Here is a 14806-nt window from a genome sequence, read left to right as displayed (position 1 = left end):
AAGATTTCTAAATGTGGTTTGCTCAATTTACAAACAATAAAATTTAGCCGATCCTGACATCTTCTCTGTGATTCCTGTGACAGGTATAAATGTTGTGACTTGTCTTACTTTCTCTTAGAGGCCTTTGGTTACATTGACAACACACACCCATAAAATGAGACACAGTCTTCTATGGCTCCTGGGGTAAAGCACACCAAGTTATCTTAAGTTGGCCTAAGCTTTTTCAGGATATTCCCCAGGGGATGTACGGAACCTGTAAGAAGCCCAATTAAAATGTCTGTCATGTGGTGAGAAAACAATACATGATGACTGTATGACTGATCTATGCTCCTAGATGGAAGGAAGAGGATAGACTAAGACTGTAATAACTGGCAAGCAGGGAGCCCTAGGGGCATGTATGACTCCTCACTATTCATACTCAGAAAACGGCTAGCTCTTCCACAGTGAAAATACTTCATATTTCATATTCACTTCAACAAAAAAAGAGGTCAGAATTAAACTAAAATAGTGTCCAAACAAATGTTCCAGTGAACGGAGTTGTCTTCATACCATCGTTACTGGGCAGGTAGCCTCAAGTCTTTCAGCCAATCACATCTCTTTCATAATACAAAAGAGTGCAGCAATTAAACAGGAAAAACTGTCTAACTATTATACCACTAAAGGTGTGGGAGGAGGAGGCTGTGAGGCTACACTATGTAAATAGCTTTAGGGTAAATGGCTTTTGTGTTTGTTTCTGTGTGTGTACGTGTGTGATTGTATCTATGTGACTATGAGTGTGTTTTCTGTGATTATCTAACCATCTCACCTTTGCCTTCTTGGCCAGTCACCTGCAGGACACTTCTCACTTGCGGCCTAATCCTATCAGATCTCCTAACTGGATTAGAGGGGCTTGCTCAGCGGTAGTGAGTCAAAGAGAGGAAAGTGCTCAAGCCTTCACCTGGATCCCTGCCTCTCAACTGTAGGCTATACTTCAACCTGGTAACCACAAAGTCAAAAGGACAAGGACATAAATATGATTTCAAAAGAGTTGTTTTACCCAAAAGACCAACCTCTTACATATCCTACTTTGAAGTTGCACCTTTTTTTGAAAAGCAACAGTGATATGTAAGAAAATACACCATGGTATACCAATGAAATGCATCTATGTTGGTTAACATCTTGGGATGTAATTGCACCATTTATGCTAAGTAGTTCACAGGTTGTCAAGCTGATAGGCCAGCGGGCCAAATATATTTGTTGTAATGTTACTGTACAGCTATTCTCAGAGTACTAAGCAGTTGGCCAGGCAGTGAGCAGGTTGTGGTACTGTACTGGAAAAGGGCAGACCGTGGGCGTCCAGCCAGAGATCAGGTTCTGGTTTCTCACACGTCTCCCACTCAGGGTCGACTGACGGCAGCTCGGATATCTGCACACACACATACACACACTTTGATCTGCTCGGTTTTTCAGAAACATATACTGTACCACCAGCAAAGCTCCAGGGCATGTCCTCAGCAGGGTTTCCGTTATTTTATTTTTTGAAAAGCCGATAAATAAAACTTCCACCGACCAATTCTCCCATTGAGAAATAATGTTTTTTTTGCCTATTCCTTGATGGAAATACGTATATTTAACCAGTCATACTTATCGGTCTATGGGTTCATTTGTATAATTTAGTGGAATTAAATTGCTGCGTGTGTATATATTCGTTATGTAACTTATCACACATACGCAGCATAAAGATACAGCGCCTTTGAGCGGAAAATCTGTCTGACAGCGTTATGAACCCAATCATTGTACAACAATTCTAAAACTGCAATCGTGTGTTAAAAATAGTTTTGATGGCCACGATTAAAAAGAGATACTACTTTTAGGCCCATTTCTCAACCGGTAGAATAACTGAAGCACACTTCCAATTCGCCATTGAAATGCAAAGGCAGGCTTCATCAGTAACCTATTTCTCTCATGTACTTTGACACCAGTGTTTTCCTGCTAATTGTATTATTAAACTAACATTTCCATGTAGACTATGGCCTAGACTAACGTTTTATGCTAAATGTTCTGATCGGTTGCATCAGACTCATTTCTTTTTAACTTTTTTTATGTAGCCTAGGCCTACTGGTTGTATGAATTTAGGTTCTATCGTCCCACAACTGTCCCAGAGTCTGTCTGGAATAGGCTTTCTTTCTCGACAAGCTGACCAATAGAATAGGTCAACTTTTCTACTGTGGGAGAATAGTAGATTGATGTAGGCTAGTGATTTTGTTGTTCATTACTCATGTTGTTGACCGAGGGAAAGTAAATGTGGACAGTTACGCTAACATCTTCGAAGTCCGCATCAGAATTCAGTAAAACGGGCACACTTTGTTACATCCTCGACTTGCATGTTCTGTTAAGATGAATTACCATAATCTAAAATGTGATTTTTGTTATTCTGAGCACCATGGGTGGATGCCATAATCATTTATACACCCAATGCATATGGGTCTGATACATTTCTCAAATATCTGGTAAATTAAAATGCTGCTGGTCGAATGTCCGGGTGCCAAGATTTTATAATGGACACCCTTGTCCTCAGGTTAACCCCATGTGGATGTTGTACTCAACACCAGCATCACATGAATGACCCTGAATGATGCAACAGGGTGATGACTTAACAAAACAGGTCTAGGGGACCCTATATACAAACTAGCCCAATGTCGGGTCTGAAGCTGAACCTTTTCATATCAGGCTGTCTGTAGCTCTACAACACCCAGTTCAAAACACAGCAACATTGTTAAGCTCAAGGTATGCAATGGGACCAAAATATCCACTGTTCCAATAACCTACAAACATAAATAGCACCAGTGACCAAATCTACATCTGGTCTGACACAGGACTTGCTCACCAGAAAGAACTCACCAAATGACCTTCATAAACAAGCAGGACTGTTTTTCCCATGAAATCCCCCAGGTGGAGGTCAATGACAATTCCACCAAAACTAGGGCTATTTGAACAGTCTATCACATCCTTTCAGTTCACGATAACTGTTATTAACTGTCAGATCAGCAATGAACCAATCTGGATGTGTGTGGAAGTAATTAACAGCACTACTAATTACATTTAATTAAGTAATTTAGCAGAGTGACTTAAAGTAGTGAGTCCATATATTTTCATACTGGTCCCCTGTGGGAATCAAACCCATAACCCTAGCATTGCAAGAGCCATGATCTACCAACAGAGCTACACAGGACCACTACTCACTCACAACCCTCATTCTGTCATTTAACAAACGCAGTCACACAGTCACAAGCACAGACTCTCTCTCGCTTACACAACAAACATATGTTAACACACACACACCATAAGGTTGGAGAAGTTACATTGTGTAGGTGGAAAAGTGATCTGCAAAGCTGAGACTTTTTCCAGCCATACAGAGGCAGATCAGGTCATGAATAGAAACAGGAATGTATGCCTTTGATTCAGAGATTTAGCAGGAAACAGATGCAAGTAAAGGTTATTGCAATAGAGGTCTTCTCTATAGATTTCACAGAAGAATGAGTGTATTCAAGAGCCTGCCATGTTCAGTCAAACGGAGAGAGAGGAGCCCTAAAAGTGAATCAACAAGCAGCAGCAGCCAGAAATATGTCTATATAATAACAGATAAAAAGCTGTGCAGCTAAACAGAGGACAAATATGTTGTGGAAAAGGTAGTCAATTGAAATGTCTTTACGGGGACAAAGCAGGGGCAAAGGGACACACATCACATTCTAAAGGAACTGAAATCATCAGACAGCATGCATGAGAGAAATCTAATAGCAACCATTGAGTTGCTCCAATTAACAGGGCACAGTCCGTGGAGATAGACAGGTGCAGCTGAGAGCCAGTCACCTGCAAAAGTAAGTACTTGAGTCACTGTTTGCTTCTGCTTAACCTGGTCTTGACACACACACACACACCATGGGACCAGTGGTGGGGGTGGGGCATTCCAAGTGCTTCAGGGAGCTGCCAAACAGACGAGCACATCCTGTCGCAACGCAAATCTAGGATAGGATAGGTCCACCCTTCCAGTTGTTCAAGTTCAGATATTGGCCAGTCTAAATTATGAAGCTTACAGTTGGTGAGGGTCGGGAGTAGGCTACAGTGCTAAAGATCCATTCCTTGAATTCCAATCACTAACCTGTAACACATTACACCCCCCACTCCATCAACAAAACATTCACCTCCCTTTGTTCCTTCTCCCACCCCATTCACTGGGTCAAAGTCTCCCAAGTATCCAGATTGACAGTTGACAGAGTTTCTAAGTAAATTATGATGATAAACTAAGAACGCCTTGGTGTGGATGGAAGTGGGCACAGAGAGAATGTAGAGGAAGTTGCAGTTGTACTGTAGAATAATAAACATTCAACTTTATGAGAGATCAGATGCCATAACATTGCTGCCTCGCAAAAATGTGTTGCCGAATGCTTTGACCCTTCCAAATAATGGCAGGGTTGTTTTTCTCTGGTCCAGACACTAAAGAAACAGTTTTCTTTTCAGCTCAAGCCAAACTATCAGCGTATGATAGCACATCCAGCCTTACTTCATTAGCCAAGCAGAAAGACTAGATTGTGGTGAAGTAACTAACTCCTATCTAGCAGAAATTCCAACGATTCATGCCATGAAATGTGGTACATTTACATGAGCAAAGCCATCACCATCTAGTTACTACACAGTTAAAATTAAAATAAACTGTTTAGTACACCAAAACAGTTCACAATCATCTTGCTAAACTTACTGTCTACTCTGAGTATATAAAATATTTGGAACACCTTCCTAATATTGAATTGTCCACGCCTTGACTCTACAAGGTGCCGAAAACGTTCCACAGGGATGCTGGTCCATGTTGACTCCAATGCTTCCCACAGTTGTGTCAAGTTGGCTGGATGTCCTTTGGGTGGTGGAACATTCTTGATACACACAGAACACTGTTGAGTATGAAAAACCAGACAAACAATAATTTATCTTCCTGTCTTTAAGTTTGGTGTGGGGTTTTTATTTTGCTCTTCTTGGGCAAATTTAGTGGGTGCTCATGGTAGGTGACTTTTAGGTTCCAGATGTTGTTGCTAGTCAACTTTCAGTGGACACCCCCATGAGTATCTTTCAGAACCCCTTTTAAAACCCCACCTGTTTGGTTGTTGGTCAGTGACTCTTAGTTAATTACCTCTTCTGTTTGAGTGACATTTTTGGTTTACTTGCTGGGGAATGTAACATCAAAGGCACACATTTTTTTGTCTTGCCCCTTCACCCTCTGAATGGCACACATAGATAAACTGTCTCAATTGTCTTAAAAATCCATCTTTAACTTGTCTCCTCCCCTTCATCTACACTGATTGAAGTGGATTTAACAAGTGACATCAAGGGATCATAGCTTTCACCTGGATTCACCTGGTCAGTCTGTCATGGAATGAGCAGGTGTTCTTAATGTTTTGTATACTCAGTATATGTTGTGACCTGTGAAATGTGGCAAACTACAAGGGCATACAAGCACAATGTGTTGTATGTATTTTCCTCCCATGTCTCCTCTTCTAGTTAGACTAGATGTCATATACGGTATCTGCCAGAGAACTGCCTCACTTTGATCTACCAGCCAGTTTATGTGCCTAGCTAAGCTCCAGTGTATTAGTATAGTAGGGGCTGGTCTGTGTCCCGGCTCCCAAACCAGTCAGACTGACAGTTGCTCCGGAAGCCCAGGCATGCCAGTGGAAGAGCTCTGAAAAAGCACTGCCTCGTGTCTAATGATTCAAACCAGCAACGGCGCAGACGTGAACTAATCCACAAAGACCGCCAAAGCGCTCCCTGGACCAGCGAGGTGGATGAGGGGAGCGGAGCGTGAAAATGAGAGTATGTGGGGAGCTGACACAGGGAAAATGAGGAAGAAATAATATGAAGGCCAGGGAATAGGGTGGATACAGCTACCCATCCAGCTGGCAGAAACCCAGCTGTCATTCTTGTGCCTGCTCAATTCAGGGCCACACCTAAATTACGAGATCTCAACAATCCTGGTTGGCGCATAGCTACAGCACTAGACTGCTTCAGCACAAGATACAAACAAGATCTGCAGCATGAAAAGGCCTATTTAAAATGGAAAGACATTTTAAAAATATTATCTCAGAGTCAGGCAGACTTTCTGTCATAACATAGGGGAGGAAAATGAGTAGGTACTCTATTCACACTGAGGAGGTAATATAGTAATGAGACAATGTACACAATGTTCCCACTGACAGCAGAAATAGGGAAATCTTTACCGATTTTGCCATATGTGTGTACACACACCTACGGATGTCAGGATGGCATCGTTTATATCATAACAAAGAGCAGACTATGGGCTTGCTCATGCTGTATGATCTATTGTACTCTAGTCACATTATAAGAAAATAAAGGCAGTTGCATTGCCATGGCAACTCTCAGTCTACACAGCCATGTCAGAACTTGTCCATCTCAGCAGGAAGCCCAGAACAGACAGCTACGAGGCCAATTTCTGTCTCTGACGTGGGGCTTGGAACACATCTCACCTTGTTTAGCCCCCATCCCCACTGACTGATAGAACTTCAACCTAAAGAGTAATCTTCTCACCCACAGCAATAAACCCCTATTTCTATTGAATATAGAACAAGGGCAGTGCATGAATGTACATTATGGTTTTCTCTTTCTCAATCAAAGCTTGAGAGATTGTTTTTAGACATTTATAATAGGAAGACACGTTGTTATTAGCATTTAATTATTCCCTTTCATCCAATAAAATGTATCAGATGTCCCTTCCATGAGATATTTCCAGAATTCCATGATTCTAAACCCCTGGTAACTGAGGGGTGGGGGGGTCAGAAAGAGAAGGGACAGCATATTTACCCGGAAAGGTGTGTGGTTTGGGTGACCCTCTCTTGAGGCACTTGGAACACAGTACATGAACAGTGTAGTAGAGCCCGGGCCACTCCTGCAGAAGGACATTCAGCTCCTCAACCAGTGGGATTATCGCTTGCCAAGCAGTCCAGATATTTGGCAGGGAGGCATGGCTGGCTATGGACAGTGACTCGGCCTGCAGCCTGCCCCGAGCCGGCTGGTAACTGACCACCACAGGCACTTTACCGCGATAGGCAAAGATCTGGTGCCTCCCGTCTGACCGCTGAACCACATGGCTGTTGATCTGCACACTGTAGCGTGCAAACAGTCCAGGAGGGAAGAGAAAGGGGAAGCTGTATTCAATCTGCAGCTGCTCCACAGAGAAGAACTGACTAGCAGCCACTGAGCTGCCGTTCACCCAGGCCTCTGCATGAGGCTCCTCATTGCTGACATAGCTGGGGAACTTGTACCAGACGGTGGCCCCGTTCAGAGGCTTGCTGCGGGGCTTGTTAATGCAGTAGCAGACCCCCATCTTCTCTAGCAGCTCCATGATGAGGTGGAGGTCCTGCTGGGTTTGGATGAGAGGTCTCAGGAGCAGCCGGATGATGTTAGAAGGCAGGAGGCCGTGGCTGAGGAAGCCCTCCACTTGGTGCTGTAGATGGGTAGCCCTGAGGTTCTCTCCCTTCTCCCCATCTATAACTACACTGGTCCTCCTCTTGTTCCCCTTGTCACTGTCCGACAGTAGTCTCTCCAGCAGCGTGGACTCATCCCTCTGGAAGAAGACGTTGAGGATGGCAATGAAGCGTGGCAGGTTGTGAAAGACATACTCCTTTAGTGTCCGGCTGTCCTCGAAGTAGAGTAGCTTCCCACTCTCGTGTAGGTAGGACAGGGCACTCTGCAGGCGGTCCTCCGTGAGCCCAGCCTGGAGGCCCAAACGGGCCGAGTCCCACCACGAGAGCCACAGGTCCTGGGGCTTAAAGTGCAGCTCCTCCAGCATCTGCCAGGACTTGGGCAGCACGCGGTGGAGGTTGGGGAAGATGTCGCGATGGTCAGCCACTGACATGAGCTTCTCCCTCAGCCTCTGGATGTTCCTCTGGCTCTTCGTGCAGCTGACACACAGGACAGGGGACAGGATCTGTAGCCTGTGGTTCAGCATGTACTGCAGCTGGGCTTTCTTCCGTCTCAGGTTCTTGTCTGTGACGCCGTAGAAGAGGATGTGAGGGCTGGAGGTGCGGACGTTGTAGCCCTGCTCCAGGGCCTGGTCCACCTGGTGGGCAAGGCTCCGCAGGCAATGGGTGTCCCACTTCTCCTGCAGGGAAATCTGTCTGTGGATATCAAGGTTCTTCCCCTCCACCTCCATGTCTCCACACAGGTCTGTGTGCGTGCCCACCATGCAGACCACAGCGTGGGGCACTTTGGCATTGAGGAGATGGAGGAAGTAGCCCACGTGGGGGTAAAAGTTCTTTGGTGAGTATGTTTTTAGATTCACAACGAGGATGTACAGAGCACCAGGTGAGAGAAAAAAAGGTTTGATGAGGTCATAGTTTGGCTTCCCTGACAGGTCATACACTAAAAATGTAAGACTGCGATCGGCGTCCGCTACCCAGTTAGTCACATCAACCCCTTTGTTTCCCTGAGCAGAGTTGGCATCCTGCTGCTCACTCACAACACTCTGCCTGAGCTGTGTTTTCCCAGCGTTTTTCATTCCCATCAGGACCAGTTTTAACCTGGGTTTCACAGCCAGCTGGGAATGTGCGAGTTCCTTTTGATAAGCACCGATGTAGGGGATCCCCTTCATACAGACCTCATAGGGAGGCTGGATGAGGGGGTTATCCTTCACTTTCCAAATGTTTACCTTGGAAAGTTTTCCAAAGTTATCTGGAAGAATGGCTATTTGGTTACCCTGTAAAACAAGCTCCTCCAATCTATTTAGCTCCACAATGGAGTCGGGCAGATAAGTAATGTTATTATTGTCTAACCAGAGGTTTGCCAGCCTACACATCTGGCCTATCTCCTCTGGAACAAAAGACAGTTTATTTCTACTCAGGTAAAGCTCTTCTAGTCCTGTGATGTTTAGGATAACCTGGGGAAACTCCTCTAGCTCATTAGAGGATAGATTGACCATTTTAAGTCTCTGCAGGTTGCCAAAGGAATGAGGCAGAGCTGTGAGGTTGTTACTGTCCAGCATCAGGCTCTCTAGGTTGTGCAGGTGACAGAACGTGTCTGGTAACGTGGAGATGTGAATGCTGCTGAGCCACAGGTTCTTGATGGACTGCAGCTTAGTGATGTCCTCTGGTAGACACGCAAACGTATTCCCAGAGCAGTCGAGCTCCTCCATGTCACTGAGGGCAAGAATCTCTGGGGGAAACTGGTTCAGCTTGTTGTGATCAGCATCCAGAGAACGGAGCCTCTTGAGCTGTGAGAAGGACCTGGGGAAATCACATATGTCATTGAAGCTTATGTCCAGCTCCTCTAAACAATGCAGTGCCCCAATCTGTGATGGCAGGTACTGGATGTTGTTGTGACTGATGCAGAGCTTTTTCAGCCCCTTCAGCAGGCCTATGTCCTCAGAGAAGTGGCCCAAGCAGTTGTGGCTCATGTCCAGTTCCACAAGAGGACCCAGTTCAAACACCACAAAAGGAACTGTGACAAATTTGTTCCTGCGGAGGACAAGGCTACGCAGGTTTGTGAGTGTGGCCCCCAATCCTTCTGGTAGCTCATGCAGCGAGTTATTGCCCAGATTTAGTACCTCTATATCGCTTATATTTTCAGGTAGAATGATCTTCTCCCTGTTTTGGGAGCAGAGTGTGAGCTGTCGCTGGTTGCTTCGCAGCTTCCTAGAACGGAGAGCAGCATCTCTCCACAATTTAGCCGTTTTGAGATTGTTATCCTTGTCCCCCATGGTTTTGCAGACCGACACCTTGTTTTCATTGGTAGGAATCATCAATTATCCTGGCAATATGGTGGTCTAGGTGCCCTTGTGTCATCGATTAGTGTTCTTATCATGAACAATCCAAACAACAGAGAAAACGACAGTAATTCCATTTCGAGCAAGAAAACATCATGCTTTTCAATCGAATCAATACTGGACATGGCCAGCAGTGCTTCACGCATCTTTATCTACGGCCGCGGACCGCACAATGAACAGGGAAACCTACCGCAATTTCAAATCCATTTTAGAACACAGGCGGTTGGGCTGGCCTCGCCAGCACATTCTCTAGTATCGTGGCATCCAATCGCGTCCTATTATCAAAAAAATAGCATGAAATCAAACGGCGGCCAATGTCTCATCCCTGTGCCTCGCTCATCTCTCTGCCTGTGATATCTCGCAAACTAGTCCTTACTGCTCAAGGGGGAGTGAAACAGCAGCAACGCCTAGATTAACACTGCGTCAGATTTTTTGCCTACTTGGTTTAGTTCTCGATTGACAGCCCATGATGAAATGTATTGTTATTGCTAGGCAAGAACATAAGATTAAATAAAGGAATATGTATTTTATCTAGAGCGAGAGGTGTTTTCCTTTTTATTTAGATCACTGTTTTACATCGATTTTCCACACCCATTGAGTTGAGAAAGTTACATGTAATTATTCTATATTAAACTAATGTTTCCATAATAATTCTGGTCAGATTGGATATCAAATTATTTTATAAGAAAAAGACCAGAGTATAAAGAATGTAGTTTCTGCAATACTATTTAGATCGAACACCAGATATGTTATTGCGGAAGATAAAAAATCTCTCTCTGCGAAAAGGTTATTTTCAGTAGCAGACATTGAAATTGACATGGTGCAAACATGACTCACTGGGACAAATACAAAACACGTACCACTTTCTCTTGATGGGAAACAGTGCGTGTTCTTTCGGCGCGTTATCTGCTTTGTCTCCATCTAATGGCTATGACGCGACTGCACCGGGTTTAGCAAAACCATTACGTCACCATACTGTATAGAATGTTGAAATGTATTTTATTTAACTAGAAAACCTAGATTTACCGCTTATGGTAGAAATTTGATTAGTCCTTTTTGTTATGTACAAAACCAATTCTCTTGAACCTGATGCAATGAAGCACAGACGTGTTAGAAATGTTTTTTTGTACTTTCAATTGTACATTGAAAGATTTAATGCAAATGTTATGCTAGTGTGTATAACAATTGTCCTTATCCATCGATCAATTGGCACTGTATATCGAGTCCAAGTTCAAATCGATTATAAAAACCAGACAGACAATACATGTCAAGGACTGTCAAAGGCCTTTAAACTATACTGTGCCCCCAGAAAGTGAAGAAAGCAGGCTAAAAATTATCAACCACTACTAACTCCTATTAACCAGAACAGGCAATAGTTAAGCAGTATAATAATATACATTTATATAATTACCAGTATCAGGAAATTAATAGAAAAATAGAAGTACATTTTAGTTGCTTAAAACAAGGCAGTAATTACTTATTAATTACTGGAGTTAACAATTTATTACTAATAAATATGTATTAAGACAATAGCTAAATAGTTCAGACATTGTTCGCCTGTGAGCTTGTGCAAAAATGTATAATGTAAATCAAAAAAGTATATGCATTGCTTACACCAAACTTAAAGCCGACATCCTCAATTGTCTTGAACCAATTTTAAAAGCCTTGTGTGCTCTAAAAATAAACTCATGCAGGGCCTCTAACAGACACAGTCAAGTAAATTTGGCAGCTTTACACTAGCAGCCCATATGTGTTCTTTTGCCCACTGATCTTTTAACCAATTATGGGCAAGAGATCTGATTGGTCAAATGGTTAATTAGTGGCAAAAGATCCAAAGTGGGTTGCCTGTTTAAACACAGCCTTCGAGAGTTCGCAGCAAAGATTTTTTTGTTTGCAGACAATATGAAAGACGCATTTAAAAATAAGTCTTTAAAGAAAATCCCTAGCATATATCTTAGTCCTACTGTAGAAATCTACAGAGGATGTCAAAAGGCAACAGCAAAATTCACATTGTGATAAGTGGCACTACTAGTCCAATTAAACAACTATCCACCTAGTCCCACAATTTGGAGAAGAAAAAAAAGACCCTTCGATTGAGTGGGAAAAGTGCTATGATTTTTCTTAAAGCCATGGGGGTAAAACAGACATGGGATGCCTGCTTGAAGGCCTCAATGCAGGACTCTCAGAGTCAGGGGATGCAGAGGAGAGGTCTGTGCTGCGGGGGGTATGTGGGGGTGGGGCTCCTTCCACAGGGGCAGAGCTGGGCACAGTCCGCAGCTGTCCTTCGTGCATGCACTCGTTGATGCTCAGTTGGCAGCCGTCTTGCAGCATGCGCATTGCAATGTGGGCGATATTGCGTGAATCATCCAGGCCAGAGTGAGGGCGGCCCTCGTATTTTAGTCCCAGCTTCTCAAGCATGCAACTCAGCTTGGTCTGGGTGCGAGGGACCTGTGGAAAAGGGAAGATTCTACTCAACATAGTGCATCTAAAGAATGTCTTACATTCTTCTACATTTAGAGAGATTTCAGCTAATTTCATATCATACAAAAAAAAACCTTATAGAAGTTCCCGTATAATTTTTTGATGTTGATCCACTTCTTTGCAAACTGTGGAAATCTGAGACAATTTAAACGGCACTGGTTGTTCATGAACTTGCGCATGTCCCAAGATCTGTGGAAATAACAAAAGAACATAGTTGTATACTAATGAGAACACTTAATATCTTGCTAGCGTTATCATTAATACACCAAAGCAGTGTTGGTACCCTCTGCCCACACTGACGTACCAGTCTTTAAGAAGAGTGTATTTGTATTTTGTGCCAAGCTCTTTCTCCTGAAGCCAAAGCACAACTCGTTCAAGGACATCAGGGAACGTGTCAGCTTCATCCACCATTTTCTGGCCCAAAAAAAAGCAGTTACAAACTCTTATATGAACATTACATTGTGTGAAGTATTTTGAATCATACTATTCAAGTCCTTCAAAATAGTTCAGTCAATGTCTATGCCTGGTGTCTCACCTGTGTTATTCCTGTCAACTTTACACAGAACTCTGACAGCTGTGTGTTGACTTCTGGTCTGACATATTCCTGAAAGGTGTCTTCCTACAAGTAAAACCAGTGTCAATCATGATACCAAAACATTTGTGTATTATTTGCATCAACAACTAATGTTAAATCGAAAGTCTATACATCTATGACCTGTATGATTGTACACACAAGCCGAACAATGCATTGCTTCTAACAATGTCCCCTCCATTCCCACTCACAATCTCTAAAGTGCGTGTGTTGAGCAGAACCATTGGGAACTCAATGATTTCATGAGTGAAGTCAGCGGGGTTGTCCTGTTCACACGTTGCTTCAAAGTCCACCACGCAGATGTAGTCGTAGTAGGTATCCGTGGCTTCACCCGCTGTTACAGACTGCGTCATCGACAGCTTCTGTTTCTTGTAGTAGTTCTTCAACCGCTTCTTCATCACATCCTTCACACACAAATTGGGTTAATTTGACATTCAGTGGAATGGACCTTCAGTGGCATGTCTAGCAGCTCTGGAATTTCCTAACACAGAGATCCTGGGGCATATTCATGAAGCTGGTTCTGCAAAACCTTTCTTAAAAACAGGAGCAAACAGAATGGGGAGGGACCAACCTGAATTTGTCAAATAAAAAAAATCTCGATTTAGTTTGGACTAATGATTACGCCCCTGGTCTCCAATGGATTATGATTGTAGCCATCTCCTGTTGAAACACTACACTAATTACAGGATTGTAACGTGGTATTTGATTACATACAGCACAATTCCTTAGCAACTGAAACAAGTGTTCCTACATACCTTGTGTCAAGCTTAAATTCTGCCAGTTTGTCACGAAGCTCATCCTTGTTCATGCGGTTGATATGTCCATTTGCATGAGCAATCGCTTTGTAAACAGGATCACTGAAGTCGCCGTGAGTAGGAGATGCTTGAGGGACGGGTTCACCGATGTTACGACAAACTCTGACTCTGCTGCAAGACTTTGACATATAGGAAGGAATGTACCGTCAATGTTAGTCAAATAAGTAGGTACTGTAGCTTCCTAGCTAGTTTAACATATCCCTGGATTCTATTTCTACTCCAATCTTGCAAGCTAGCTAGCAGTAGCTACTAACCTTGTCATCTTCCTCCGGTTTAGAGGACAATTTCACATTGCCACCCCTGTCTTGAATATTCTCTTTGTATTCTTCCATTTTTGACATAGGATTGTCTCAACCAATTGCGGTGGGGGGTAGCTTGCTAGTTGCTAACCAACTGGTGAGGTGTATCTAGACTGTGTTGTTGGCAGTCAATACTCCTGTCCTCTTGACTGTTTCCGCGCTTTCTTCACGCGTCAGTGCTCCACTTTTATATCCGAAGTTTATCGCTGATCAACGTTATATGATAATAGAAAACCACTGTTTTATTCATCGTTGTCCAATCTTGTTCTGACAAGACACCTTGTCGGAATAATTTTGGTTAAGTAATTGTGTGTGAAAAATAAACAAACATTCCGGTGTGGTGATAATCATGATTTGTCGACGGCACAGATGGTTTGTGTACATAGCAGGTTAGGAAAATGAGGTTCAGGGGCCTGTTGCACAAAAGTAGAATTAAGACATCCGGGATAAATGACTCAGCTGAGCTCAATGAAGCCAAAACATGTGCGTCCAGGCTTAATTGGTTACACAAAGACCAAGCCAGGATGAGCAGACACGGATTCATTAAGCCAGGTGAAACCAATCCTGGATAGGTGCGCGCTCACGGCTCACTCAAATAGACCCCGCCACAGATCACAGATTAACTGATTTACCATGGCAACTAGAGCCGCGTACTTTTCCCCGTCGGAAGCACAAATCCTCATGGAGGCATACGAGGAGGTAAAATATATAATTAAGAAGAAAGGCAACACCGCCACAGTGATAAAGCAAAGAGAAAAAGCGTGGCAAAGTATTGCAGACCGCCTGAATGCGTAAGTAGTGCACAATTACACAC

At 43.4% G+C, this 14806-nt stretch overlaps 1 protein-coding gene and 1 pseudogene across 1 annotated transcript in view; both read right to left on the bottom strand.

Annotated features, from left to right (window-relative positions):
- Positions 1-10217, bottom strand: part of LOC118391442 (malignant fibrous histiocytoma-amplified sequence 1 homolog) — a 39088-nt gene extending 28871 nt beyond the window's left edge. Inside the window, exon 1 of the mRNA XM_035782850.2 lies at positions 6847-10217. Coding sequence (XP_035638743.1) covers positions 6847-9781 — 2935 coding nt within the window. The 5' untranslated portion in view covers positions 9782-10217. The remainder of the gene's footprint in view (positions 1-6846) is intronic.
- A 127-nt stretch (positions 10218-10344) lies between these two features.
- On the bottom strand, positions 10345-13276 carry LOC118391443 (3'-5' exoribonuclease 1-like; annotated as a pseudogene).
- Positions 13277-14806: the final 1530 nt, after the last annotated feature.

Source organism: Oncorhynchus keta, chromosome 12 (genome assembly GCF_023373465.1).
Source record: "Oncorhynchus keta strain PuntledgeMale-10-30-2019 chromosome 12, Oket_V2, whole genome shotgun sequence".
NCBI lineage: Eukaryota > Metazoa > Chordata > Actinopteri > Salmoniformes > Salmonidae > Oncorhynchus > Oncorhynchus keta.
This window is presented reverse-complemented; position numbering and strand designations above follow the sequence as displayed.